The sequence below is a fragment of the Pipistrellus hanaki genome, assembly GCF_964339955.1.
Source record: "Pipistrellus hanaki genome assembly, chromosome: 16".
NCBI lineage: Eukaryota > Metazoa > Chordata > Mammalia > Chiroptera > Vespertilionidae > Pipistrellus > Pipistrellus hanaki.
Window position 1 is genome coordinate 47,142,474 of NC_140518.1, and position 25,265 is coordinate 47,167,738.

The 25,265-nt window shown below is 66.7% G+C and overlaps 2 protein-coding genes across 8 annotated transcripts in view; both read left to right on the plus strand.

Moving 5' to 3' along the window:
* Positions 1-25,265, plus strand: part of SHMT1 (serine hydroxymethyltransferase 1) — a 1,020,383-nt gene that overhangs the window by 685,262 nt on the left and 309,856 nt on the right. The gene's annotated exons all lie outside the window — the stretch shown is intronic.
* The window catches only part of PEMT (phosphatidylethanolamine N-methyltransferase), a 43,323-nt gene that overhangs the window by 16,757 nt on the left and 1,301 nt on the right, over positions 1-25,265 (plus strand). For all 7 annotated transcript variants that reach the window (XM_084861570.1, XM_084861569.1, XM_084861568.1 and 4 more), the window contains 3 exons: positions 18,084-18,199; positions 22,562-22,707; positions 24,784-24,895. In XM_084861570.1, the coding sequence (XP_084717696.1) occupies positions 18,084-18,199; positions 22,562-22,707; positions 24,784-24,895 (374 nt within the window). The remainder of the gene's footprint in view (positions 1-18,083; positions 18,200-22,561; positions 22,708-24,783; positions 24,896-25,265) is intronic.

Below are 25,265 nucleotides of genomic sequence, written 5' to 3' on the forward strand. Positions count from 1 at the left end.
AGGGACCGTGGCCTTGAGGTTGGCTCTGTGCGGGTGTTCTCTCTGAGCCAGGTGCAGGTGAGTGTCTGAGCTGGAGGCAGCCTGGCTGCCCGTCGGTCTGTCCGCCTGAGTGGAGAGCCGCCACAGCAGCGTGGCGCTGTGGGGCTGCTGGCAGAGCCTGCGGGAGCCTCGTGCCATTGGCCAGGACTGACCTGGAGTCTCCGTGTCCGAGCGCGTGGGCTCAGTGCCGTGGCCCCTCCGTCCGGGTCGGCTTGGGGTGACACAGTGTGGACAAAGGGAGGGAAGCGGATCAGGCTCTCCCATCCACGCCTGCCCAGGCGGCCCTGCCTCCGCTGCGCCCCTCACTCCCTGTGTCACCCAGCCGGGAGCAGCCCGGTCTGTGCTCTGGAGCTGGATGGGAGCGTCCTCGGGAGGCCGGCTGCGGGGCCAGGCCCAGCACAGCTTCCCGCCGGGCCCAGCCTGGTGCTGCCGCCCGCGAGGCCGGCTGCCTGGCGCGGGCCCGCGTGGCTGAGCGCAGTGGGCGGCTGCTGGGCATGGTGTGCTGAGGGTGGTCTCAGACCTTCCCCCATGGGGGCAGGGCAGGTTCCCATTCCCTCACCTGTCCTCTGGGCCCAGGAGTTAGGGGGCCCTGGAAGCTGGCAACTTATGTCTTGGGTCCAGGGGAGTCTGTGGACCATTTCCAAGGCTCGGTTTCGGTTCAGACTTGCTCTGTGACCTGACAAAGCCGCTCCCCTGGGCCTCATTGCCCCATCTCAGGTCTGCTGTCCAGCAGCCAGGCCGGGGCGGGGGAGGGGGGCGGGGGCGGTGGCTGTACGAAAGGGCATGGAGCATCGAGTGCCCAGTGTCCTAGCTGGCTCGAAGGAGCAGCCCCGTCAGGCTTGTGTCAGTGGAAACTTCTGCCCCAGTGACTGCCTGGCTTTGGGCCCAGTGCCTTCACTCCTCCCGAATCTCACCCAGATGTCTGTGGCCATAGCAACGCATCTTGGAGGGTGTTTCTGTAGCTGCGACCCCTTCCTTAGAGTAGGGAGTCTCGGATGGCTGTGTGTGCCCGGCTGGCCAGCGCCGGGCCGCACGTGGCGGGGAGCCGGGCCTGCGTGCCGGGAGTCCGCCTCGGAGCTCCGGTCTGCCGGTCGCCCAGAGGCAGCCCATCCTCCCCGCTGTGAGCCCCACGCGGGGCTGGCGCGGTGCTCCGGCCGTGCAGCCTGGGACTACATTCTAGCAGTGTGTACCGAAGAGGGGGTGCCGGTGGGGCCGGGAGCTCAGCCAGGGTGCTGGGGTGTGCACTGGGTAGGAGCAGAGGCCACGAAGGGGGACTGGACCCAGAGCTGAGCAGCCCAGCCAGGGAGCCCCGCACAGAGGCGGGAGCCTGAAGGACGGTGGGGATGGGCGGGGACAGTGCCCCCTGCCGCTCACTCGCTGTGCGCGGTCCTGCTTTGTCTCCCCCCCCAAAAAAAATCTCTGGGTGGGCCCACCTGTGCAGCAGGGAGGCAGCCCCCTTGGGTGGGGGTGGGGAGGTGGGCAGCGACTGGGACGGGCCCTGGCTAGCCGCGAGGGGCACAAACAGCAGGTGTGGGTGGGTGGCCCACAGGACTGGACAGTCGTCCTTCCTCGGGGCTCCCCTCGCTGAGAAGAGGGGGCAGCGTGGGGGTGGGCGGCGTGCCCCGGGAATCGGCCGGCAGGCAGGCGGAGTGCCGCAGGAGAGGGGCGGTGAGCGGGGGGGCTTGTGAGATGGAGTCATTGTGGTCCCCTCTGGTGTCTAAGGTCGGCGCGTTTGGTCTTCCTCCGGCTCCCGGCGTCGGGCGCCACAGACCCTTCCAGTTCCCGAGTGCCGAGAGGGCCGTCTCCGGGGTCAGCCGGCCCCTGAGCCCGGACAGCGTCACGGGCGGCTGAAGCAGGGGCCAGCTGTGTGGTGCGCGGCTGGACTTGCATCACATCTGGGGCTCCCCCGGGGCGGAGCGCCCTGCGGCCCTGGAAAGGGAGCCGGTCACCTGCTGGAAGCCGCTGACGTCCGGGGGGGGGGGGGGGGGGGAGGCGGGCTGGTGCCTGCGCTGGAAGGCTGCCTGCCTCCCCCCACCCTGCGCGGCACCTCCAGGGGCAGCTCCTGAGACCTCCACCAGAACCCGGGAGCTCCTTCGGCTGCTGTGGGCGCCGGCAGGTACTTGAGCCGCAGAGGGTGGGCCTCCAGCGCATGCTGTGGCTTAGAGCAGCTGCCCGCCTGGACTGATGGCGCCTGAGGTGGGCCGGGCAGCAGCTCTGAGGGATGAGCGTTAACATGGGGCCCAGGCAGTCCTCGGTAGCTGGTGTCGGGAGCACGTTCACTGCGTGGTGCTGGGAAACACTGGGAGAGGCTGTGTACGACTCTTAATCTCATTTGCTCAGGAACTTCAATGGCCTCTGGGCCAGGCCTCTGTTTGGGCCTAAACGTTCCCTTTTTCTGATGGCTGCCCTGTGCCTCGCCCTCCACAACGTTTTCTCATCGGCTGCTGGTGGTGCCCGCCTGACCGTACCAGCAGCAACGCCCACGGGCTACGGTGTCTGCCCCAAGCCTCCTGTCCAGAGAGTCCCTGCTCACCCCTGCACCCCCCTCCCCCTGCTCAGAGGGCTCCGAGGCGCCAGCAGAATCCCCGGGTGGGTGCCCGAGGCTGGGCGTGGTGTCGGATTGGGGAGGGCTGCTCCAGGCCCAGGAGGAGCTGCGGGGAAGGCACCTGCAGAGGCTGGGCCTGAATTCTCCCCAGGAGCACCCCGTGCTCCTCTGAAACCTGCCCCCTGCAGGGAGAAGGTGCGCTCCCTGTGGGGCGCGGGCCGGAGGGGCTGGGTCGGCCTCACTGCTGACTGTGGCCCGTCCTCCGGGCCCGCCCCTCCCCTGTGGCTCTGAGACAGACCCCTGTCCTCTCAGCGGGTGGCACAGCCCGCCCTGTACGGCCTCCTTCCCTCTGCGCTGGGCTCGGAGAGGCCGCTCTGAGCGCTGCCCTCTGCAGACCCCCCTGGTCTGTCTGTAGACTCTGTCCCTGGTCCACAGGTCTCAGGGGGGATTGCTCTGTTCTCAGCCTCCTCCCACCAGCCTCTGAGGGTGGCACTGAGGGTCAGCCCGTAGGGAAGGCCAGGGGAGCCCTGGCAGGAGCAGAGCCTGCCAGGGAGTGAGCGTGATGCCACCACCACTGGACGGACTCGATGGGGAAGCCCTGCGGGGCCAACCGCAGAGTTTTCAGCGGCAGCAGCTGGGGCCAGAGCGGCTGCTCCACCAGTTCCCAGCTCAGAGCGCACAGCTGGGCCCGGCACTGGGGCTCCCACTTGTGCATTACCCACCTCCCCACCGCCCCCAGAGGCCGGCCTGGTGCAAACACCGCCCTCACCGGCACACGGCCCGGCCAGGCGGCAGGGCCTACCAGCCGGAGAGGCCCTTGGAGCACCTGCTGGGGATCCGGCCGGTGGCCCCGCCCCGTGGTGCCCGGGGTACGTGTGTGCCCGGCGCTGGCTTCTGACAGCCTGGCTTCCTGGCTGTGTTTGCCTCCTGTGTCAATCTTATGTCTGCACTTGGACTTTCGGGGCCTCGCGTAGGGCTGCCACCAGGGCTGCCCCCGGCAGGGATGCCTCCTGGGACAGCAGGCGCGGGTGTCCTCACGTCTGTCCTTGGCCTCTTCAGGCTGCCCTGCCCACCGTCCCCCCCATCCTCCCTGTCCAGCTCGCTCAGCCGGGGGAGGGGCCCGCGCCCAGGCCTGTGAGCCGTCCTGCCAGGATGCCGCCCAGCCGAGGCCCCTGGGGAGCGCAGGGACTTTTCTGAACCTCTTTTCTCAGCTGCAAACTCCGAGCAGCCGGCGGGCTGCGGTGCGCAGGTTGGATGGGGCCAGAGTTGAGCCACTGGAGCGGGCTGGTCAGTGGGCACGCTCCCTCTGCCTCTCCCTGCGCACTGCCAGCTTCTGTCCGCGGCTCCCTGGGGCCTGGCTGCCTCGGGGCTTCTGCTGGGACCTGTCCTGTGGCTGCAGTCCTTCCTGCGGCTGTGGTCCTTCCTGTGGGTGGGCAGGGCTGGGTCTCCCAGCTTGGGGACTGACCGCCCGGGCCCACGTTGTGGGTAGCACTGACCAAGCACAACCTCAGCTCCACGCCTCATTCCCTCGTCTGAGATACTGTGGGTCCACCCAGGGCGGCGAGGGTGACGAGGAAATGCGCCTGCTCAGAGAGCCTTTCTCCCTGGTCCTGCCTGTCAGGGCCAGACTGCCTGCTGGCCCTGCTGATCATGTGATTTCACCTTGTGGTTGGAGGAAGAGGCAGGGAAGGTTGAAGAGAAAGGGAAGAGATGGGGAGGGCGCCCCATGTTCTGGCCTTGGCATTGGCCTCTGGGTCCCTGCATGTGCCCCCTGGACCCGGGAGTCCTGGCCCAGGAGAGGCCGGTTAGTCCGGTGGTTCCCGGAGGTGGGGAGTGGGAGAGTGCTCTGTGGGTCTGCTGAGCAGTTTGCACCTGCTGCTGGCTGGCAGGCCGGTGAGGCACCGGGTCCTGGTGAGGCTCAGCGGCCTGGTCCCCGGACGGGATGATGCAGTGCCCGTCAGTGCGCGTGCACGTGCTGCGTGGCCACGCCCGGGCCCCCCACGCACAGCGTGCACACGCCAAATGTCGTCTGAATGAATGAGTGAGTCTATATTATGCCCCTGCTTCCACTTCTCTGCTGAGAGCTCGTCTTAAAAACCAGCTGAAATGGTCCTGACGGTGCTGAGCGGCTGCCTGGGAGGGCCGTTTGCTGGGGCCCAGCGCCCTCACCTGCGCAGAGGCCGCACCCGCCGGCGTGCGCCTGCACGGCAGCCAGCTCCAGGGCAGCCCGTCCGGGGCAGAGCCCGTGTCGGGGCAGAGCCCGTCCCGGGGCAGAGCCCGTCCCGGGGCAGAGGCCTGTCGGGGCAGAGCCCGTCCCGGGGCGGAGGCCCGTCCTGGGGCAGGGCCGTCCGGAGCAGAGGCCTGTCGGGGCAGAGGCCTATCCCGGGGCAGAGGCCTATCCCGGGGCAGAGGCCTGTCGGGGCAGAGGCCTATCCCGGGGCAGAGGCCGTCCGGGGGCGGAGGCCTGTCCTGGGGCAGGGCCGTCCGGGGCAGAGCGGGATGCTGGCACCTTCCAGCTCTTTACTGGCCGCAGGCACGTCGCCAGTCACGGGGGCAGAGGCCCCGCTGACCTGGCTGCTGGCGGAGGCAGAGGCGGAGGCGCAGGTCTCCCGTGCTGTCTGCACGAGCTGTGTCTGCCGGAGGAGTGCAGGAGGGGTGGGGCAGGAGCCTGTGGCTGCTCTGGGCCTCAGCCTGCCTCTCAGCCCCCAGAGACTCCGACTCCCAGGCCGACCCCTGGAGAGGAAGAACCCACTCTCCCCAGGCAGCCCATCTCCTGCCGTGGCTGGAATATGGCACCCCTTAAGACAGGCAAAGAGAATAAAGGGAGCCACAGAGAAGTTTCTAGGTGTTGCTAGACTCCCGAGCGGGAGGCGCCGCGAGCCTGGCTGTGCTGGTGCTGGTGCTGGCGGGGAGGGCGCTGAGGGGCCGCGGCGGCACTTCCAGGAGGAGCCGGAGGGTGCGAGGCCGAGGCTCTCCTGGGCTCCCGGGACGGGACGCGGGGCGGGCGCTCCGGAGGGCGAGGAAGCCAGGAGCAGCCTGAAGCAGAGCCGGGCGGCCGGCAGGAGAGCCCTCCAGCGTGGGGGGCACCCGCCCTCCTCCCCCGGGTCTCCCAGCAGCCTCCCTGGAAGCAAGGACAGTTCATTGGAAGGTCAGAGCTCAGCCCTGGGCAGTGCTCGGCTCCCACAGCAAGGGGGGGTCCCCCACCCACGCCCAGGGCTGAGCAGAGGGAGTTCCAGGGCGCGCTTCTTGGGGGGCTGCTGGCAGCCTGACCCCTGTCGGCCCCGTGTGACCTGTGGCCTGCATGGAGGTGGCTACTGGGACCCTGAGAGCTCGGTCCCCAGAACACAGGCGTCTGAGGACAGGCGGAGACGGTTCTGGAAGTGGTGAGGGGGCTGGGCCGGCCTCAGTGCGAGCCTGGCCGGCCGGGCAGGACCTGCTCCGTGGGCAGAGGCCCGTCCCGGGGCAGAGCCCGTGTGGAGCAGCGTGTTCGGAAGCCCTTGTTCCCTGGACATGGACTTGACACCTTCCACACTCGGGGCTGAGACATCCTCCCTGGGAGTTTGGAAAGTCAGGTGTGAGATCCAGTGGCCTAGTTTTGTGTTTGAAGATGTATCTTATTTCTTTATTTATTTTTTGTTTTTGTAGGCTTAGGTACCAAGGACGGATTGCAGGTTTTCGTTTTTCCAGAAGTTTTCTCAGGGACAGTGACACTCAGTGTCACTCCGTGTTGGCTCCGGGTGCTCCGCACAGTTAGGCCGCGCGCACTCCACACCGGGTCCCGGCCCCAGCGCCCCCGGCCGGCTGCAGCTGGGGGTCCGTGCCCAGCAGCAGCGGGTGATGGGGAGCGGGAGCGGTGGCGGCCCGGCCTCCAGCCTGCCGAGCTGTGAGCCAGAGCCCTGCCCCGTTCGGACTGACCTGCGGCAGTGCCAGTGGCTGGAGGTCTGAGGCTTCTGCAGGCAGAGGTCCCGTCCATCCCTCGGCCGCTGCGTCCCATCCGTGGTGGCCGGCCTGGCACTAGCCCACATCCTCCCACGGATGCGTGTCTGGTTTATTTCAGACGTTTACTCTGAGCAGCGCTCAGTGACACCCTGAGCTTAGGAGCTTAGATGCACACATGGCAAATGCTGAGTCTGCCTGGCCTGGGCTGCCCCTCAGAACCGGTGGGTGTGCCTGATGGCAGGTGGCAGGGAGGCTCTAGACCCCATGTCCTGAATGGAGCTGCCCGTGTGGCTTGTGCATGAGACTGGGTCCCCGAGTGCCACGGGAACCCTAGCCCTGCCCCAGCCTGCAGAGCCAGCAGGGGCTCCTGTCAGACCCAGAGCCGGGGGCTGGGCAGGCCCCTCCCAGGAGCCCGGCAGGCAGGCCGTGCTGTTCTGCTCTGTCTGTTCCGGGGGACGGGGACCGCCAGTGTTCCTGTCCTCGGAGGCCAGGACGGGATTAGCACAGAGCACGGTGTTTGAGCCCAGCTGTCCCCGGGAGGAGTCCCCGTGCGGGCACTGTCTCCTCTGTCGGAGCCTCGGGACAGTCGCACTGCTCTGCGAAGGGCTGGGCTTCAGCCGGGACACCGCGTGTCTTCTGCTGCCGGCAGTCCCTCCTCCCGCACCGGCTGCCCTGCTGCTCCGCACGGCACCGCGTGGCCGCGTGGGGCACCGTGTGGGGCACCGCGTGGCCGTGTGGGACTCTGTGTGGGGTACCATGTGGCCACGTGGGGCTCTGTGTGGCTGTGTGGGGCTCTGTGTGGCTGTGTGGGGCTCTGTGTGGGGCTCTGTGTGGGGCTCCGTGTGGGGCTCTGTGTGGGACTCTGTGTGGGGCTCTGTGTGGGGCTCTGTGTGGCTGTGTGGGGCTCTGTGTGGGGCTCTGTGTGGGGCTCTGTGTGGGGTACCGTGTGGCCGCGTGGGGCTCTGTGTGGCTGTGTGGGGCTCTGTGTGGGGCTCTGTGTGGGGCTCTCTGTGGGGTACCGTGTGGCCGCGTGGGCTCTGTGTGGGGTACCATGTGGCCGCGTGGGGCTCCGTGTGGGGCTCTGTGTGGGGCTCCGTGTGGGGCTCTGTGTGGGGCTCTGTGTGGGGTACCATGTGGCCGCGTGGGGCTCCGTGTGGGGCTCTGTGTGGGGCTCCGTGTGGGGCTCTGTGTGGGGCTCTGTGTGGGGTACCGTGTGGCCGTGTGGGGCTCCGTGTGGGGCTCTGTGTGGGGCTCCGTGTGGGGTACCGTGTGGCCGTGTGGGGTACCGTGTGGCCGTGCGGGCACATGCCTCCCTCTGTCGCCTGGGCTGGAGCTGACGAGTCCTCAGACCAGCAGAAAAGCTGCTTTTGCCCAGGGAATGGACGGACATTCACCTGCTTTTGCAGCAAATGGACTGCAGGTCCGGGCGTCGCCCTCAGGGCGGGGCCGGAGGCACATGAGGACCCTGTGTTGTCTGCATCTTTCCTGGAGCCCCAAACATGCCATAATCAAGGTTTATTTTCCACCGGCCACGGCTGCTGTCACGCAGGTGTGGCCCAGGGCTGGGCAGTGCATCTGACCAGAAACGCCACTGAGTTAGGCGTGTGCATGGCCCGTGTGCCTCTGCCTGACGGCCTCCCGCTGCCTGCACGGCCTGTGTCCAAGGAGGCCGCCGACGGTAGATCCGCGGGTCCCTGAGGGCGCCGGGAGATCATCCCCAGGCCTGCTCAGTGCTCACATCGCTCCCGTCCTCACCCGGCTGGGGCGCCCTCCAACCTGCTCCCGCCTTCCTGCCCGCACCCCGGCATGCGCAGCCCCTGCGGGCGGCTGGTGTGCAGCGCAGGGGCCTGAGCCGCTGCCTCGGGCCCGCGAGGATGGGGGCTCCCTCCCTGGGGAGGTCGGTCCGGCTCGGGGTGAATGACGTGTGCTGCTCCCGGGGGCTCCTGTGGGTTCGGCCCGGTCAGTGCCTCTGATCGGCAGCTGCGAGTTTCAGGTTTCCTCGTGCTCTTGGCTCTTCGGTTCCGCTCCTCCATCCCCGCCTCCCATTCCCGGTCATGGCTTTGGCATCGTTCCCCTCAGAGCTCACCGCCCCCTGTGTGTGGTTAGGTTCTCCGAGTCCCTGGTCCTCTGGCTGCTGACCGCCGAGCCTGGGAGGAAAAATAACCTTCAGGCGGCTCAGTCCCCCCCTTTCCAACCCCTGGCTTTGGGCTCGCGGGGACCCCGGCCCCGAGCTGCCCAGGGTCTGATGATGGCCGGGCGCAGAGCTGGCTTTGGCAGGCCTCGGTGCTCCGCCAAGGACCCTCCTTCTGCGCTTGCTGTGGTGCCCCCTCTTCTTCCCTCAGGCCTCAGAGAGGCCTCCGGACACCCCACCCCAGTTGTTCTTCCTCCAAGCTCTGGTTCTCCATCACCGCTCTGCATGTCTGCCCAGCCGGCGGCCTCCCGGGGAGAGGGAGAGGCGTGTTTTGCCTGTTTGCAGCGTCCAGTGCCCGGCATCCGGCAGCTGCCCCATAGCTGCTCAGACAGCCCTGCAGCCGCGGAAGCCAGGCTGGCCTTGGTTTGCATTGAGTTTGAGCATGTTTGTAAATTTCCACTCATTCACTCTGCAACTGTGACACAGCTCCTCCTCCACCTCCTCCTGCTCCTGCTCCTGCTCCTCTTGCTCCTCCCGCTCCTCCTGCTCCTGATCCTCCTCCTGATCCTCCTTCTGATCCTCCTCCTCTTCCACCTCCTCTTCCTCCTCCTCCTGATCCTTCTCCTCCTCCACCTTCTCTTCTTCCTCCTCCTCCTGCTCCTGCTCCTCCTCCCACTGCTCCAGCTCCTGCTTCTCCTCCTCCTACACCTTCTCCTCCTCCAGCTCCTCCTGCTCCTCCCGCTCCTCCTGCTCCTGATCCTCCTCCTGCTCCTGCTCCTCCTCCTCCTCCACCTCCTCCTGCTCCTGATTCTCCTCCTGATTCTCCTCCTGATCCTCCTTCTGATCCTCCTCCTCTTCCACCTCCTCTTCCTCCTCCTCCTGATCCTTCTCCTCCTCCACCTTCTCCTCTTCTTCCTCCTCCTCCTGCTCCTGCTCCTCCTCCCACTGCTCCTGCTCCTCCTCCTCCTACACCTTCTCCTCCTCCTGCTCCTCCTGCTCCTCCTGCTTCTGATCCTCCTCCTGCTCCTGCTCCTGCTCCTCCTCCTCCACCTCTTCCTGCTCCTGATTCTCCTCCTGATTCTCCTCCTGATCCTCCTCCTGATCCTCCTCCTCTTCCACCTCCTCTTCCTCCTCCTCCTGATCCTTCTCCTCCTCCACCTTCTCCTCTTCTTCCTCCTCCTCCTGCTCCTGCTCCTCCTCCCACTGCTCCTGCTCCTCCTCCTCCTACACCTTCTCCTCCTCCTGCTCCTCCTGCTCCTCCTGCTTCTGATCCTCCTCCTGCTCCTGCTCCTCCTCCTCCACCTCTTCCTGCTCCTGATTCTCCTCCTGATTCTCCTCCTGATCCTCCTCCTGATCCTTCTCCTCTTCCACCTCCTCTTCCTCCTCCTCCTGATCCTTCTCCTCCTCCACCTTCTCCTCTTCTTCCTCCTCCTCCTGCTCCTGCTCCTCCTCCTCCTCCACCTCCTCCTGCTCCTGATTCTCCTCCTGCTCCTGCTCCCGCTCCTCCTCCTCCTGTTCCCATTCCTCCTCCTCCTCCTCCTTCTCCTGCTCCTGCTCCTCCTCCTCCTCCTCCTCCTCCATCTCCTGCTCCTCCTGCTCCTCCACCTGCTCCTCCTCCTGGGGCTGGAGCATCTCCGTGTTGCCCTTGGGAAGGAGAGGCCTGGCGGGGGTGGGGGGTGGGGGACACTCGAGGTCTCCTGGTGCTGCTCACAGCCCTGCAGACACAAATGTCAGAAATGCTCCCGGTTGTTTACACCCCATTCTGCCCCCCGTCTGGCCCCAGCCTGCTGCTGCCCATGTCCCTGGGGGAGCCGGGCTGTGCCTCGTGGTGTCAGGGCTGCTGGGCTGGGCTGGCCCAGGCAGTGTGGGGTGGCCAGCAGGGCAATGCCTACCGGTGGCACATGCTGTTCTCCCGGATGCTGCATTTCCTTTCCTTGTGGCTTCGCCGGGCCGCTGCGAATGCAGGGGTGGCACTGGGCATGCTCACTGGGCATGCTGGTGGCGGAGCCGGTGCCTGCATGCAGCCCTGGGAGGGCAGAGGCTGCGTGAGGAGGACGGCGGTACAGAGCTCGGCCTGCTGTGAGCGCGGTGGGCCAGGAGCTGGCTGAGAGAGGGCCGGGGCAGAAGAGGCGTAAGGCGTGCGCCCCGGAGACAGGCCTTCGCGGGAGCCTGGCCGGAGAGGATGGCTTCTCAGGCAGAGGAGCTTGTGTTTTTTTTGTTTGTTTGTTTGTTTTTTTAATATATTTTATTGGTTTTTTTCTTACAGAGAGGAAGGGAGAGAGATGGAGAGCTAGAAATGTCGATGAGAGAGGAACATCGACCAGCTGCCTCCTGCACACTCCCTATCGGGGGATGTGCCCGCAACCAATGTACATGCCCTTGACCGGAATCGAACCTGGGACCTTTCAGTCCGCAGACCGACGCTCCACCGCTGAGCCAAACCAGCTTTGGCGAGGAGCTTGTTTTAACACGGACAAATTCCAAGCGTCCAGGAAAGCAGAACGCCCCCACCTGGCACACAGGCTCCGGAACGTCCTCCGTGTGTGCTGGAATCACAAGTGGCATGACATGTACCCCTCCAACCCCGCACCGGCAGGTCCAGCTCTAAGGACACTCCCTGCCTGCGCACGCCTCCTGGTCACAAGAGGAACATTCTGAGCACAAGGTGCAGAGAGGCGAGCAGGCTTGCTCTGAGCCGGAGCCAGTGAGTCAGGAGGTGCAGCCGGGAGGGCGCAGGCGGCCGGTGCTGCTGTCGGGAGGGCGGGCGGGCGGAGAGGTGAGGCCGGACCCAGACACAGGACGAACGAGGCTGCTGCTTCGGCGTGGACGTGGCTGGGCCGGGCCCGGGGCGGCGCCCACGAGGAGGGTCCGTGGCGGCTTTTCCAGGGGGCAGGCAGGTGTAAAGTTGAGGAAATGTGCTGGGGGTAGGGGGGCCTCTCGGGGTGACGCCTGGGCAGACCAGGGCGAGGTGAGGCTCGGTGGTGGGGGCCTGCATGTGCTGGACCTCGGGGTGCGCCCCTCAGAAAGATGGCAGCTCTGAGCCTGCACTGCGACATCACAGGATGACACCACAGGATGACATCACAGGATGACATCACAGGATGACATCACAGGACGGCTGGGAGGGTCCCGCAAACCCCCCCTCCCCCAGAGGTTGGGCTTCAAACGGTGTGTCCTGGCGAGGAGCGGAGTCTCGCAGGAGAGGGTCCGCCGTGGCTCTCCGGGGGCCCTGAGGAGGCCGGTGGCCTGGGAATGGGATGCCCTGTGACGGGCGCGGCCTCGCCAAGGCGGTGCACCGAGAGGAAGCGCGGGCGCCCCCTCCTGGGTCGGCCTCGGCTTCCCCAGAGCGCAGGTCCAGCCCTGGCGGAGCCGGGCTGCAGGGTGGCAGGGCTGCCTGTGCTCTGCCCGGCGCCCGGGAAAGCCCGAGCCCAGTGAGAGGGCCCGGCGCATTGGCTGCTGTCCTGGCCCTGCAGGAGGCTGAGGGTGTTTGAGGGCTTTCCCTCTGCGCCCTGTCTGCCCAGCCAATCAGCCAGTGGGAGGTGGGCCCGGCTGAGTGGTTAGAAACAGGCTGACTTTCCTGCTTCTCAGCCTCTCTGTGCCCTCGTGTGTGTGTGTGTGTGTGTGTGTGTGTGTGTGTGTCTGTGTGTGTGTGTGTGTGTGTGTCTGTGTCTGTGTGTCTGTGTGTGTGTGTGTGTCTGTGTGTGTCTGTGTGTGTGTGTGTCTGTGTGTGTGTGTCTGTGTGTGTGTGTCTGTGTGTGTGTGTGTGTGTGTGTGTGTCTGTGTCTGTGTGTCTGTGTGTGTGTGTGTCTGTGTGTGTGTGTGTGTGTGTGTGTGTGTGTGTCTGTGTCTGTGTGTCTGTGTGTGTGTGTGTGTCTGTGTGTGTCTGTGTGTGTGTGTGTCTGTGTGTGTGTGTGTGTCTGTGTGTGTGTGTCTGTGTCTGTGTGTGTGTGTGTGTGTGTGTGTCTGTGTCTGTGTGTCTGTGTGTGTGTGTGTGTGTCTGTGTGTGTGTGTGTGTGTGTGTGTCTGTGTCTGTGTGTGTGTGACGAAGTGCCTCTCTCCTGGGTGAGAGTGAGGACTCGACAGTCCCCGCCGGTCCTGGTCCCCCGCCTGCCACACTGGCCTCTGGCTGGCGGGCCTTGTGCTGGCGGCGGGCACGGACACGCCGGGCAGCTCCAGCTCCCCGCTCTCTCCTGGTGACAAGCTTCGTGTTATAAGTAACGACAGTCAAGGGTCACTGCATGGTCGCGCCTTTTGGGAGAAGGCATGGCTAGGTCTGCCCCTGGCAGCTGGTTCTGAGGGCGACCGAGGGGCTGCCCCTGTAACTGCCTCCAGGGCGGCAGAGTGCAGAGCCACGGCCTGGCGGGGCCACGGGCAGCCCGGGCCCTGACCCACGTGACTGTCCAGCGGCAGTGATGACCCAGACCCGGGAAGCTAGGACGGGAGAGCGATGGGAGGGTGCAGGACACGGGAAAGCCGCCCGGGCCTGCGGGGCTGCGCTGTGACTGCAGGGTGAGGCGTGGGCACCGGACGGTGGCTGGGCGGGTGAGGTGTGGGCACCCCGGCCGATGGCTGGGCGGGTGAGGCGTGGGCACCGGACGGTGGCTGGGCGGGTGAGGTGTGGGCACCCCGGCCGATGGCTGGGCGGGTGAGGCGTGGGCACTGGACGGTGGCTGGGCGGGTGAGGTGTGGGCACCCCGGCCGGTGGCTGGGCGGGTGAGGTGTGGGCACCCCGGCCGGTGGCTGGGCGGGTGAGGCGTGGGCACCGGACGGTGGCTGGGCGAGTGAGGTGTGGGCACCCCGGCCGGTGGCTGGGCGGGTGAGGCATGGGCACCGGACGGTGGCTGGGCGGGTGAGGCGTGGGCACTGGACGGTGGCTGGGCGGGTGAGGCGTGTGCACCCCGGCCGGTGGCTGGGCGGGTGAGGCGTGGGCACCCCGGCCGGTGGCTGGGCGAGTGAGGCGTGGGCACCGGACGGTGGCTGGGCGGGTGAGGCGTGGGCACCCCGGCCGGTGGCTGGGCGGGTGAGGTGTGGGCACCGGACGGTGGCTGGGCGGGTGAGGCGTGGGCACTGGATGGTGGCTGGGCGGGTGAGGTGTGGGCACCGGACGGTGGCTGGGCGGGTGAGGTGTGGGCACTGGATGGTGACTGGGCGGGTGAGGTGTGGGCACCCCGGCCGGTGGCTGGGCGGGTGAGGCGTGGGCACCCCGGCTGGTGGCTGGAGGGGAGGCATGGGCACCCCGGCCGGTGGCTGGGCGGGTGAGGTGTGGGCACCGGACAGTGGCTGGGCGGGTGAGGCATGGGCACCGGACGGTGGCTGGGCGGGTGAGGCGTGGGCACCAGACGGTGGCTGGGCGGGTGAGGCGTGGGCACCCCGGCTGGTGGCTGGAGGGGAGGCATGGGCACCCCGGCCGGTGGCTGGGCGGGTGAGGTGTGGGCACCGGACAGTGGCTGGGCGGGTGAGGCATGGGCACCGGACGGTGGCTGGGCGGGTGAGGCGTGGGCACCAGACGGTGGCTGGGCGGGTGAGGCGTGGGCACCCCGGCTGGTGGCTGGAGGGGAGGCATGGGCACCCCGGCCGGTGGCTGGGCGGGTGAGGTGTGGGCACCGGACAGTGGCTGGGCGGGTGAGGCATGGGCACCGGACGGTGGCTGGGCGGGTGAGGCGTGGGCACCAGACGGTGGCTGGGCGGGTGAGGCATGGGCACCCCGGCCGGTGGCTGGGCGGGTGAGGTGCGGGCACCCTGGCCGGTGACTGGGCGGGTGAGGCGTGGGCACCCCGGCCGGTGGCTGGGCGGGTGAGGTGCGGGCCCCCTGGCCGGTGACTGGGCAGGGGAGGTGTGGGCACCCTGGCCGGTGACTGGGCGGGTGAGGCGTGGGTCAAATGGGAGTTCCATCTTTAGTTTTTTGAGGAAACTCCATACTGTTCACAGCGGCTGCACCAGCCTGCATTCCCACCAGCAGTGCACAGAGTTCCCGGTCTCCCACCTCAGTGGTGCATCTATACAATGAATACTGCTCGTCCATAACAATGAAATCTCCCCATTTGCTAGGTGAAGACAGAGAAAGGCAGATACCACAGGATTTCACTTATGTCTGGAATCTAAAGAACAAATAAACAAACAGAAGCACTCTTAGGCACAGAGAACTAACTGGTTCATAGGCCGACGCTCAGGTACTGAGCCACACCGCTGGGCTAGTTTTACTTTTCTTTCCAGTGGCTGCACCGCTCGACTGTCCCACCAGCAGGCACAGCTCCGTCTCTCATCCTCCAGCACTCGTTGCTTCCTGAGTTTTTTTTTTTTTTAATACATTTTATTGATTTTGTACAGAGAGGAAGGGAGAGACAGAGAGTTAGAAATATCGATGAGAGAGAGTCATCGATCAGCTGCCTCTTGCACACCCCCTACTGGGGATATGCCTGCAACCAACGTACATGCCTTTGACCGGAATCGAACCCGGGACCCTTCAGTCCCCAAGCCGACGCTCTATTCATTGAGCCAAACCGGTTTCGGCTGCTTCCTGAGTTTTTAACAATTACCATCCTCATGGGTGTGAGGCGGAATCCTGTTGCGGTTTGACTTGCGTTTCCCTAATGATTAGTGACCCTGACACCTAATCAAGGGAGGTTTTCCCGTGGGGGAGGGTTCCCGTGGGGGAGGGTTTCCGGGGGAGGGTTTCCCATGAAGGAGGGCTTCGGGGGGGGGGGGGGTTCCCCGTGGCGGGTGAGGGTTTCCCGCTGGTGGGGATGGGCAGCTGGTGCAGGGTTCCAGGAGGCTTGGGGCCCTGGCTTCCATCTGGGGACCACTCCCCGGCAGACAAGTCCAGCTGTGAGTTCCCTGCAGGGTGGCCGGGCCGCACCTCTGAACTGGTCATCTGCTGCCCGGCGGGGGGGGGGGTGTCAAGGAGCGGCCGACGGGTGCTGTGGCCGTGGGAAGGGCTCGGCGGCGGGGCCGCTGGCGCTGCCTGGCGCAGCAGGGTCTGTGCTCTTGGAGGGGTGCCCAGTGCAGCAGAGGCCCTGAGGACCGGGCAGGCTCTCCAGCCAGAGGGGGCAGCCCCACAAAGGACGTGGAGGCAGCGGGGCTGTGTGCGGGGGGAGGGGGGTGCCCTCCGGACAGGCTCCGAGCCCTTACCGTGCGCTAACTCACCAATGCTCCCAGCAGCACGGGAGGGGCATCGTCAGGAAACTGAGGCAGAGAGGGGAAGTGATCCCCTCAGGGGCACAGAGCTGGCAGGCGGAGGACCTGCGGTGCCAGGGCAGATGCAATGCAATGAAAGGAAGCAGCCGCTGCCCCCCCCCCCCACACACACACGGGATGTCAAAAAGCCTGCCCTCCAGCCCCCCTTCCAGCGGATATTGGAGACCGAGTGGCAGAGAGGAAGATGTTTCCGGAACCGAGCCTCTCAGGTGGAGAGGTGCTTCCAGGCCGCTGTCCTGTGGGCGTCCAGGAAACCGATGTTTCACATACAAACAAGCACCGCTGTCATGAATGACTTCCTGTGGCTTCTGTCCTCCTCCGCTTTCTTTTCAAAATATTCTACTGGCCTGTGTAGATCCCTCAGTAAATGTTGGATGAATGAGTGGTTGGTTGGGTAGGTGTGAGGATGGATGGATGGATGGTGAATGGATGGATGGATGAATGTGAGGATGGATGGATGGATGGATGTGAGGATGGATGGATGGATGTGAGGATGGATGGATGGATGGATGTGAGGATGAATGGATGGATGTGAGGAAGGATGGATGGATGAATGGATGGATGTGAGGATGGATGGATGGATGGATGTGAGGATGGATGGGTAGGTGGGTGGATGTGAGGATGGATGGATGGGTGGATGTGAGGATGGATGGATGGATGTGAGGATGGATGGATGTGAGGAAGGATGGATGGATGGATGGATGGATGTGAGGATGGATGGATGGATAGATGGATGGATGGATGGATGGATGTGAGGAAGGATGGATGGATGGATGTGAGGATGGATGGATGGATGGATGGAATGGCGTGCAGACACATGCTGCAACATAGATGAACGGAAACCAGAATGGCCTGAAAAGAACCCAGGGTCGAAAGTTACATCTTGTGTGATTCTGATTAAGGAAACTTCCAGAATAGGCAGAGGAGAAGGAGGTGCAGAGTGCCGGCTAACGGCTGAGTGTCTGTGGGCTGATGGAACGGTCTGGAAGTAGACCGTAGTAATGCTTGCACAACTAAACGCCACTTTGAAATGTTGTTTCGAAAAACGTGTAAAGGCCACATTCGCAGTCTGGCCGGGGACCGTGCCCCACACGCAGGGCCGGGCTCTGAGCGGCAGAGCGGGTCCGCGGGTACCGGGCAGCGGTGCCAAAGCAGAGGCATGGCACTCCGGGGAAGCCGGCGCCCCTCGCCCACTCTCCTTCCTGGAACTGCAGCCTGCAGGCCCTCTGCGCTGGCCCCGCCCCAGGAAGCCCGAGGACAGGCCGGGAGCCGCCTCGGGGCCAAATCTCTGTGGGCCTGAGCTGCCCGGAGGGTGGTCCAATGGGCAGCCCGGCCGGAGCCGGCAGCAGGCAGACTCGGTGCTGAGGCCACATGGAGAGCGAGCCCGGGCTGGTCCTCCTGCAGTGTCCCAGGAGCCAGCCTTCGAGACCCCGGTGTGACCATGTTCACGGGAGCTCCAGGCGACGGTCCCCCCTCCCGCCCCCGGCCCCTAATCAGAGTGCGGCCTTGTCTCCTGCCCGCCCGGCCGCTCCTCCTGCCTTCCTGCTGGCACAGCCCAGTGTGCCTCTGGGCGCGGCGGTGCTGGGTGCGGGCCCGGGGCCTGGCCACGGAGGCAGCAGGGCGTCTGAGAGCTGCCGCGCCCCCTTTCCCTGCTGCTGTTGAAGGTGACTGTAGATGCGACTGGTTTAAAAAATAATAAAAAAATGGTGACTCAGTGGTTAGAGTGCCAGTCATGCCCCAAAGGTTCTTGGGTTCGATTCCTTGTCGGTTGCAGGTTCAATCCCCAGCTATAGTTGGGCAAGTTTGGGAGGTAATGGATGTGTCTCTCACATCGATGTTTCTCTTTCTCCCCCTCCTCCCATCCCTTCCACTCTCTCTAAAACAAAATCAACAGAAAAAAATATCCTTGGCTGAGGATTAACCAAAAAAAGTTGAAAGCTTGAAAGTCTGTGCCTGGAGGTGCTGGGGAAACAGGGGTGAGGGGGCTGCGGGGCTGGGCCTGCTTCCTTTGGGGACCCTCATCTGTCCTCAGCAGCTCAGCCCCGCGTCGGAGCTGGGCCTGCTGGGCGCTGGGCTGCCCGGTCCCCCTGCTCATGAGGAGCGGCTGAGGCTGCTCCCGGCAGGCTGTGGCCCCCGGCAGGACTACGGCCGTGCGGGCACCCCTGGCCCGGAGCACCCTGAGCCTCCTCCCGCACCGGGCCCTCCCAGCACCTCACGCTCCTCTCTCCCATTCAGGTGGCCAGATGGGAACAGAGGACGCGGAAGCTGAGCGGAGCCCTGGGCTCCCCCTACGTGGCCTGCTACGCGCTGGGCGGGGCCATCCTGCTCCTGAACGCCCTGCGCTCGCACTGGTAAGGCCCCGGGCCGTGCGGGGGGAGGGGGGGCTGAGCGCATAGGGACGTGCTCTCAGCCTCGCACCCAGCAGCCCCCCATCTGGGCCATCGGACCCCTGCGACCTGCCTGGGACTCGGGCTGGCGCGCACACAGCCGCTGTGGACCCTCCGCCGGAGGAGGCGGGCGGTGAGCTGTGGGAGGGGCGCTGCTGCCGGGGGCGGCGTGGAGGCCAGCCTGGGAGCAGGGTCCGATGGGCCTCACCAGCGGGCCTGCCCTGAGCCTGGTCCCTTTCCTGGGGTGGCGAGTGGCATGAAGGTGGTGCGGGCGGCGCGGAGTGAGAATCGCACTGAGCGCTCGGCCCCGCGGGGGCCGGACTGCGGGGTGGCCGGGCCTGGGGCCCGAGGGGCGTCGAGCGGTGCGCACGCGGGCGGCGGGAGCGGAGGGCGGTCACTTCACAGGACACGCGTGCTCCAGGGCTTCCCCCGCGCACCTCCCCTCAGGGCGGAGCAGTGACAGCTCAGCAAAGCGGGGGAGTAAACTGAGCGCTTGGAAAAAACACAACTTTCCTCCTTTTTAAAGCGAATAAGATTCCTCTGTGTGTGGAGCCACGCGTGCCTGCCGCTCGTCCGTGTGGCACTGGGCTGCTGCACCTCCGTGGCTGGAGGGGGGCTGCTGGAGGGGGAGGGGGGCTGCTGGGGGGAGGGGGGCTGCTGGGGGGAGGGGGGCTGCTGGGGGGAAGGGGGGCTGCTGGGGGGAGGGGGGCTGCTGGAGGGGGAGGGGGGCTGCTGGGGGGGGAGGGGACTGCTGGAGGGGGAGGGGGGCTGCTGGGGGGAGGGGGGCTGCTGAGAGGGGAGGGGAGACCAGGGCAGGCAGCTCCCAGGCCGTGGGCTGCAAGCACCATTCGGGATGGGGACGTGGGTGGGAGCAGCCCTGCACCCTCCGTGCTGTGCCTAGGCTGCCGGCTCCGGTCTGAGCACAGTCCCTGCCTCCCGAGGCCGGGCTGACCTGCCGGCGCAGGTGGGACAGGGAGCCTGCTGGCGGCGGGCGGCCCGCAGCAGTGACGCCCGGAGCGTGGCCATGAGGCATCCTGGTGGCTAAGTCCTGCTCCTCCCTCCGCCGGCCTGCCTCCCCGCTGCCCGCACGGCGGGAGGGTGCCCGCTGTCCGCGCCGGCGGGAGGGTGCCTGCTGTCCGCGCGGCGGGAGGGTGCCCGCTGCCCGCGCGGCGGGAGGGTGCCCGCTGCCTGGTGCGGATGAGCCAGGTGGAGGGGCAGGAGCAGGAGCAGGCTGTGCCCTCGGCTCCGGATCTGGTCACGCTGGACTGTAGCTGGCCTCCCACTCTCCCCCGCCATGCAGGAGCTTCCCACTGGCCTGGCTGGTTTTTTTCTGGAATGTTCTCTCCACCCATCCCTCCCCCAGTGAATTTCTTCTGTCGTATCTCAGCTGAGCCTCACCGGCCTCTGGACCCTGTCTGGCGCCAGTCCTGCCCCAGCGTGGCAACCGTCCCACTGTGTCACCGGGCTCCCCGCCCACAGCCCCGCGCTCGCCAGCATGTGCTTTGCATGGGGACACGGGAGGGGGTGCTGTCCCCCTCCTTCAGAGGCAAGCGCTGAGGCCAGGTGCCCAGCTCTGTCTGAGCCCATCCTGCATGTGCCAGGAGCCCTCAGCCTGGGTCAGGGGGCCGTGGGTGCACCGACTCGAGGCTGGTGGCTGTGCTGGTGCCGACCCAGCAGGCCTCATTGCCCTAGGTTGGCAGCCTGGGAGTCAGCCCAGGCAGGGGGAGCAGCCCAGGCAGGGGAGCAGCCCAGGCAGGGAGGAGTCAGCCCAGGCAGGGGGAGCAGCCCAGGCAGGGGAGCAGCCCAGGCAGGGGGAGCAGCCCAGGCAGGGGGAGCAGCCCAGGCAGGGGAGCAGCCCAGGCAGGGGGAGCAGCCCAGGCAGGGGAGCAGCCCAGGCAGGGGGAGCAGCCCAGGCAGGTGGAGCAGCCCAGGCAGGGAGGAGTCAGCCCAGGCAGGTGGAGCAGCCCAGGCAGGGGAGGCAGCCCAGGCAGGGGGAGCAGCCCAGGGGGGGCTGGTGGCGGAGAGGTGAGGGGGGTTAACCCCGGCCGTGAGATCTTGGAGGCAAGCGTTGCCTCTCTCTCTCTCTCTCTCTCTCTCTCGCTCTCTCGCTCTCTCGCTCTCTCGCTCTCTTGCTCTCGCTCTTGCTCTCGCTCTCCCTCTCTCTTTCTGTCTCCCTGTCTCTCTCTCTCTCTCTCTCTCTCTCTCTCTCTCTCTCTCTCTCTCTCTGTCTCTTTCTCTCTCTCTCTCTCTCTCTCTCTCTCTGTCTCTCTCTCTGTCTCTCTGTCTGTCTCTCTCTGTCTCTGTCTCTGTCTCTCTCTCTCTCTCTCTCTCTCTCTCTCTCTCTCTCTCTCTCGGTGGCGCGGTCCTTCATGCAGGGCTAGCCAAGGATCCAGGGCCGGTAGATGACCAGCCCTGAGGCGGGCAGGCAGCCTTGCCCACACCCTCTCCATGCCCCACTCCGCCAGGTGCCCACAGGACAGGCAGGGGGTGCTGAGGCTCAGCTGCTGTCTGCAGGGAGAAGGGGTGCTTGGTGGCAGGTTTATCAGAAGGCCAGTGAGGGCACAGAGGGGCGGGCCAGGCGTGGTGACCTGGTACAAACGGGTGTTTGTGACCCTGAGCAGCCGCAGAGTATCAGCCTGTCACTGCGGGGTGACCCTGAGCCTGGCAGCTGGAGCTGAGCGAGGGCAGGGGTGGGCGGAGAGCTGGGGGTGTGGGCAGCGTGCCCTGACGTGTGCCTGTCTGACAGGTCATCGGCAGGCTCTGCGCCTGGCGTCCTGTTGCTGTTTGTTCGGCCCTTCCTCCGCGGGGGACAGGAGGTGAGGGTGTTCTTGTCCTCCTGTCCAGGCAGGTGCCTGAACCTCTGCCTGGAGCGGGCCAGGCGCCAGGAGACGCCCGGGGAAGGACAGTAGCCTCTTCTCTGCTCTGGGAGGGGGGGAGGGAAGCCCCTGGAAGGCAGATTTAGCTTAGCATCAGGATGGCAGAACTGACAGGCGGGATGAACAGAAATGATGAGTTTCTTCTGCTTGCAAAAGCCTGGCAAACAGAGAGACTTTGTGATGGATGGATGGATGGATGATAGATGGAGAGAAGATAGATGGGTGGATGGATGGATGGAAGGATGAATAGACGATAGATGGGTGGATGAAAAGAGGATAGATGGATGGATGGAGGATAGATGGGTGGAGGGATAGAGGATAGATGGGTGGATGGATGGGTGGGTGGCTGGATGGATGGGTAGGTGGATGGGTTGATGGAGGATAGATGGCTGGATGCATGGATGGGTGGGTAGATGAGGGTAGACCAATAGGGGATACACAGATGGGTGGCGAACTGCACTGCCAGGAGTTCCTGGTACAAAGTGGGTGCAAGCAGCTGCCTCCTGTGAGGCGGAGGTCTTGCTCTTGTGACTGAGGGCAGTGGGAAGGGGATGTGTGTGCCACGGGCGTGCTCTTGCTCCCACACACCTTCCTGTGGAGGCAGACCCGGAGCCAGCCGGAGAGCCCGAGTCTCAGAGCTCACCAGCAGTCACCCCTCTGCTCAGCCCACTTGCCTTCTGCCAGGCATCCACTCCCTGTGGGCTCGGCGCCGCAGCCAGGGGGCGCTGGAGGTGCACAGGGGCTGGGGCTGCGGCCGCGCCCACCACCGGGGAGGACCGCACAGCCTGGGCGCAGCTTCCATTCCCGCTCACCCTCCACGGCCCGTTCTAGCTGGACAGGATCAGCGTTTGCAAACTGCTGGTCTTCGGGCCGAATCTGGCCTGCTGAGACGCACAGAATCCAAAATAGTTTTCATTCATCGCCTGTTTTTATTTTTATTTATTTTTTTAATAATATATTTTATTGAGTTTTTACAGATAGGAAGAGAGAGGGATAGAGAGTTAGAAACATCGATCAGCTGCCTCCTGCACACTCCCCACTGGGGATGTGCCAGCCACCAAGGTACATGCCCTTGACCGGAATCGAACTTGGGACCCTTCAGTCTGCAAGCCGACGCTCTATCCACTGAGCCAAACCGGTTTCGGCTCATCGCCTGTTTTTAAATTTTTTAAAATGAGGACACTCGTACCCAGTCAGGATTTCTGACTCCCAAAAACCAAACTCCGCAGGTCTGGGCCCACCTCTGGCAGCCGGAGACGGTGCTTCAGGATCCCGCCCCCCTGCCCCCCCTGCCCAGTCCCGGCCGCACCCCCAGCAGCCGCTGCCCCGGCCTGCCCCAGCAGCACCGGGTCTGAGAACCTTGGACCGACTACTCTGGGGGCCCCTTGGGCCCGGGGGGAAGGAGTGACAGCCTCGCCTTCACCATGACCCTTCTCTCACCCGCCCGCAGGTTCACTCAGGCCATGCGGAACCAGCCCCGGATGGACAGCCTGGACACGCCCATGGCCTACCAGGCCGGCCTCGTGCTGCTGGGCGCGGGCAGCCTGCTGGTGCTCTCCAGCTTCGCCGCCCTGGGCTTCACCGGGACCTTCCTGGGTGAGGCCGCTCAGCGCCCAGGGAGGGCCGGCGGCGCCCGCCCCTGCAGGAGCTGGGCCCTCCGGTCTCGTCCGGCGCGGGCTGCGGGCCAGGCAGGGGGTGGCCTCTCGCTGGGCCGGAGCCAGCTGCAGAGCAAGGGACCGGGCCACTGTCCCTCTGCCTGCAGCCCTGGGGCCGGGACTCGGCAGGAAGGCCTCATGACGTCAGCGATCCTGGAAGGAGGGCCACAGGGGAGCTGCCAGGGCACGGGTGGCCCTGGGGTCAGGGAAAGACGCAGGAGCAGCTGCTGCCCTCAGGGAGCCCCTCCCAGCAAGCACGTGGCACCCAGAGGTGCCTGCTCCCTGAGGGGCCGCGTCAGAGGTTCTTGGCCTCCCACCCCCACCCCAGCCCTGCCAGCTGGGACTAGGCTGCGGCGTCCGGGGCCTGGGTAAATCGGTGCCCCTCTGCCTGGGCATCTCTGTGTGGTGCTTCGGCCTGGGCTCTGCCGGGCGCCCAGGCCTTGTGCTCTCGGCCCCCATGGAGTAGCCATCCTGCCCGCAGCGGGAGCCCGGGACGGGGGGGGCTGTGCGGGGGGGGGAGCCCGGGACGAGGGGGGCTGTGCGGGGAGCCCGGGACGAGGGGGGCTGTGCGGGAGCCCGGGACGAGGGGGGCTGTGCGGGGCGGGGAGCCCGGGACGAGGGGGGCTGTGCGGGGAGCCCGGGACGAGGGGGGCTGTGCGGGGAGCCCGGGACGAGGGGGGCTGTGCGGGGAGCCCGGGACGAGGGGGGCTGTGCGGGAGCCCGGGACGAGGGGGGCTGTGCGGGAGCCCGGGATGGGGGGGGGCTGTGCGGGAGCCCGGGACGGGGGGGGGGGGCTGTGCGGGGCGGGGAGCCCGGGACGAGGGGGGCTGTGCGGGGAGCCCGGGACGAGGGGGGCTGTGCGGGAGCCCGGGACGGGGGGGGGGCTGTGCGGGAGCCCGGGACGAGGGGGGCTGTGCGGGGCGGGGAGCCGGGGACGAGGGGGGCTGTGCGGGGGGGGGGGAGCCCGGGACGAGGGGGCTGTGCGGGGAGCCCGGGACGAGGGGGGCTGAGCGGGGGGGAGCCCGGGACGAGGGGGGCTGTGCGGGGGGGGGGGGGAGCCCGGGACGAGGGGGGCTGTGGGGGGGGGGAGCCCGGGACGAGGGGGGCTGTGCGGGGGGGGGGGGAGCCCGGGACGAGGGGGGCTGTGCGGGGGGGGAGCCCGGGACGAGGGGGGCTGTGCGGGGGGGGGGGAGCCCGGGACGAGGGGGGCTGTGGGGGGGGGGAGCCCGGGACGAGGGGGGCTGTGCGGGGAGCCCGGGACGAGGGGGGCTGTGCGGGGGTGGGGGGAGCTCGGGACGAGGGGGGCTGTGCGGGGGGGGAGCCCGGGACGAGGGGGGCTGTGCGGGGAGCCAGGACGAGGGGGGCTGAGCGGGAGCCCGGGACGAGGGGGGGCTGTGCGGGGAGCCCCGGAGGGAGCCAGGAGCCCGTCTGGCAGGTGCGGGTGGGAAGGAGGCAGGTGGCTCGGGCCTGGGCCAGTGGGGCCGCATCTCTCCGTCCACAAATGCCGCACGGGCACTGCGCTGCACTCCGGGGCAGGAGGTGGGAGGGGCTGGGAAGGCTGGACTGGGGGCCGAGACCCAGGGCCAGGGCGAGGCCGCAGGAGGGCGGAGGGCCCGTGGTGCTGCGGGCAGTGGGCTCTGACAGGAAGCCGCGTGGTGAGGCTGGCGGAGGGCGTCGGGGTGAGAGGAGCGGCGGGAATTCTTGGGAAGGGGGCACGCACTCCCTGAGTCAGCCCAGCACCCAGCCTGTGCCGCGGCCTCAGCCGCCGCCCGCTTCCCGCTCCCGGAGAGGCCCTCCCCCGCTCCTCCGTCCGGATGGCGGTGACCCCTCCTGCGGTCCTGCTTCTGCCGGACGGAGGGCGCGGCTCGGTGGGGAGGAGGCCGTGGCTCCGGCCGGCGCCCGCGCCCTGAGGGTGGAGGCCCGGTGCTGCCGGCCTGCGCCCCGCCAGCCTGGGACCCCGGCCCCTCAGGGAGGGCCTGGCCAGGAGGTGACCTTGTCCTGCCCGCCTCGTCCACAGGTGACTACTTCGGGATCCTCAAGGAGGCCAGAGTGACCAAGTTCCCGTTCAACGTCCTGGACAACCCCATGTACTGGGGCAGCACGGCCAACTACCTGGGCTGGGCCGTCATGTGAGTGCTCCGCCCGCGCGGCCCGCGCCTGGGGAGGACCGGCCGGGAGGCAGCGCCGGGAGCAGGGCCGGCAGGCGTCCCAGGGTCAGAGTGAGGCCTGCGGCCCCAGGCCTGAGGGCCCTGCCCGGGAGAGGCAGCCCTGGGCGGCGAGGGAGCGGGCATGGCGTCAGCACGGACACTGACATTTGAATCTCATATTCCATCCGGCGTCACGAAATATTATTCTTTTTTAACCACTTCACGATGTACAAGCCAGTCCTACCCACGGACTACAGCCCGCCCGCCCCTCCCCCGTCCCCGGGCGGCGGCGGCCTCTGGCTCTGGGGCCGGGCTGTGCCTGTGCCCAGCACCAGAACTCTTCCCCCGGAGG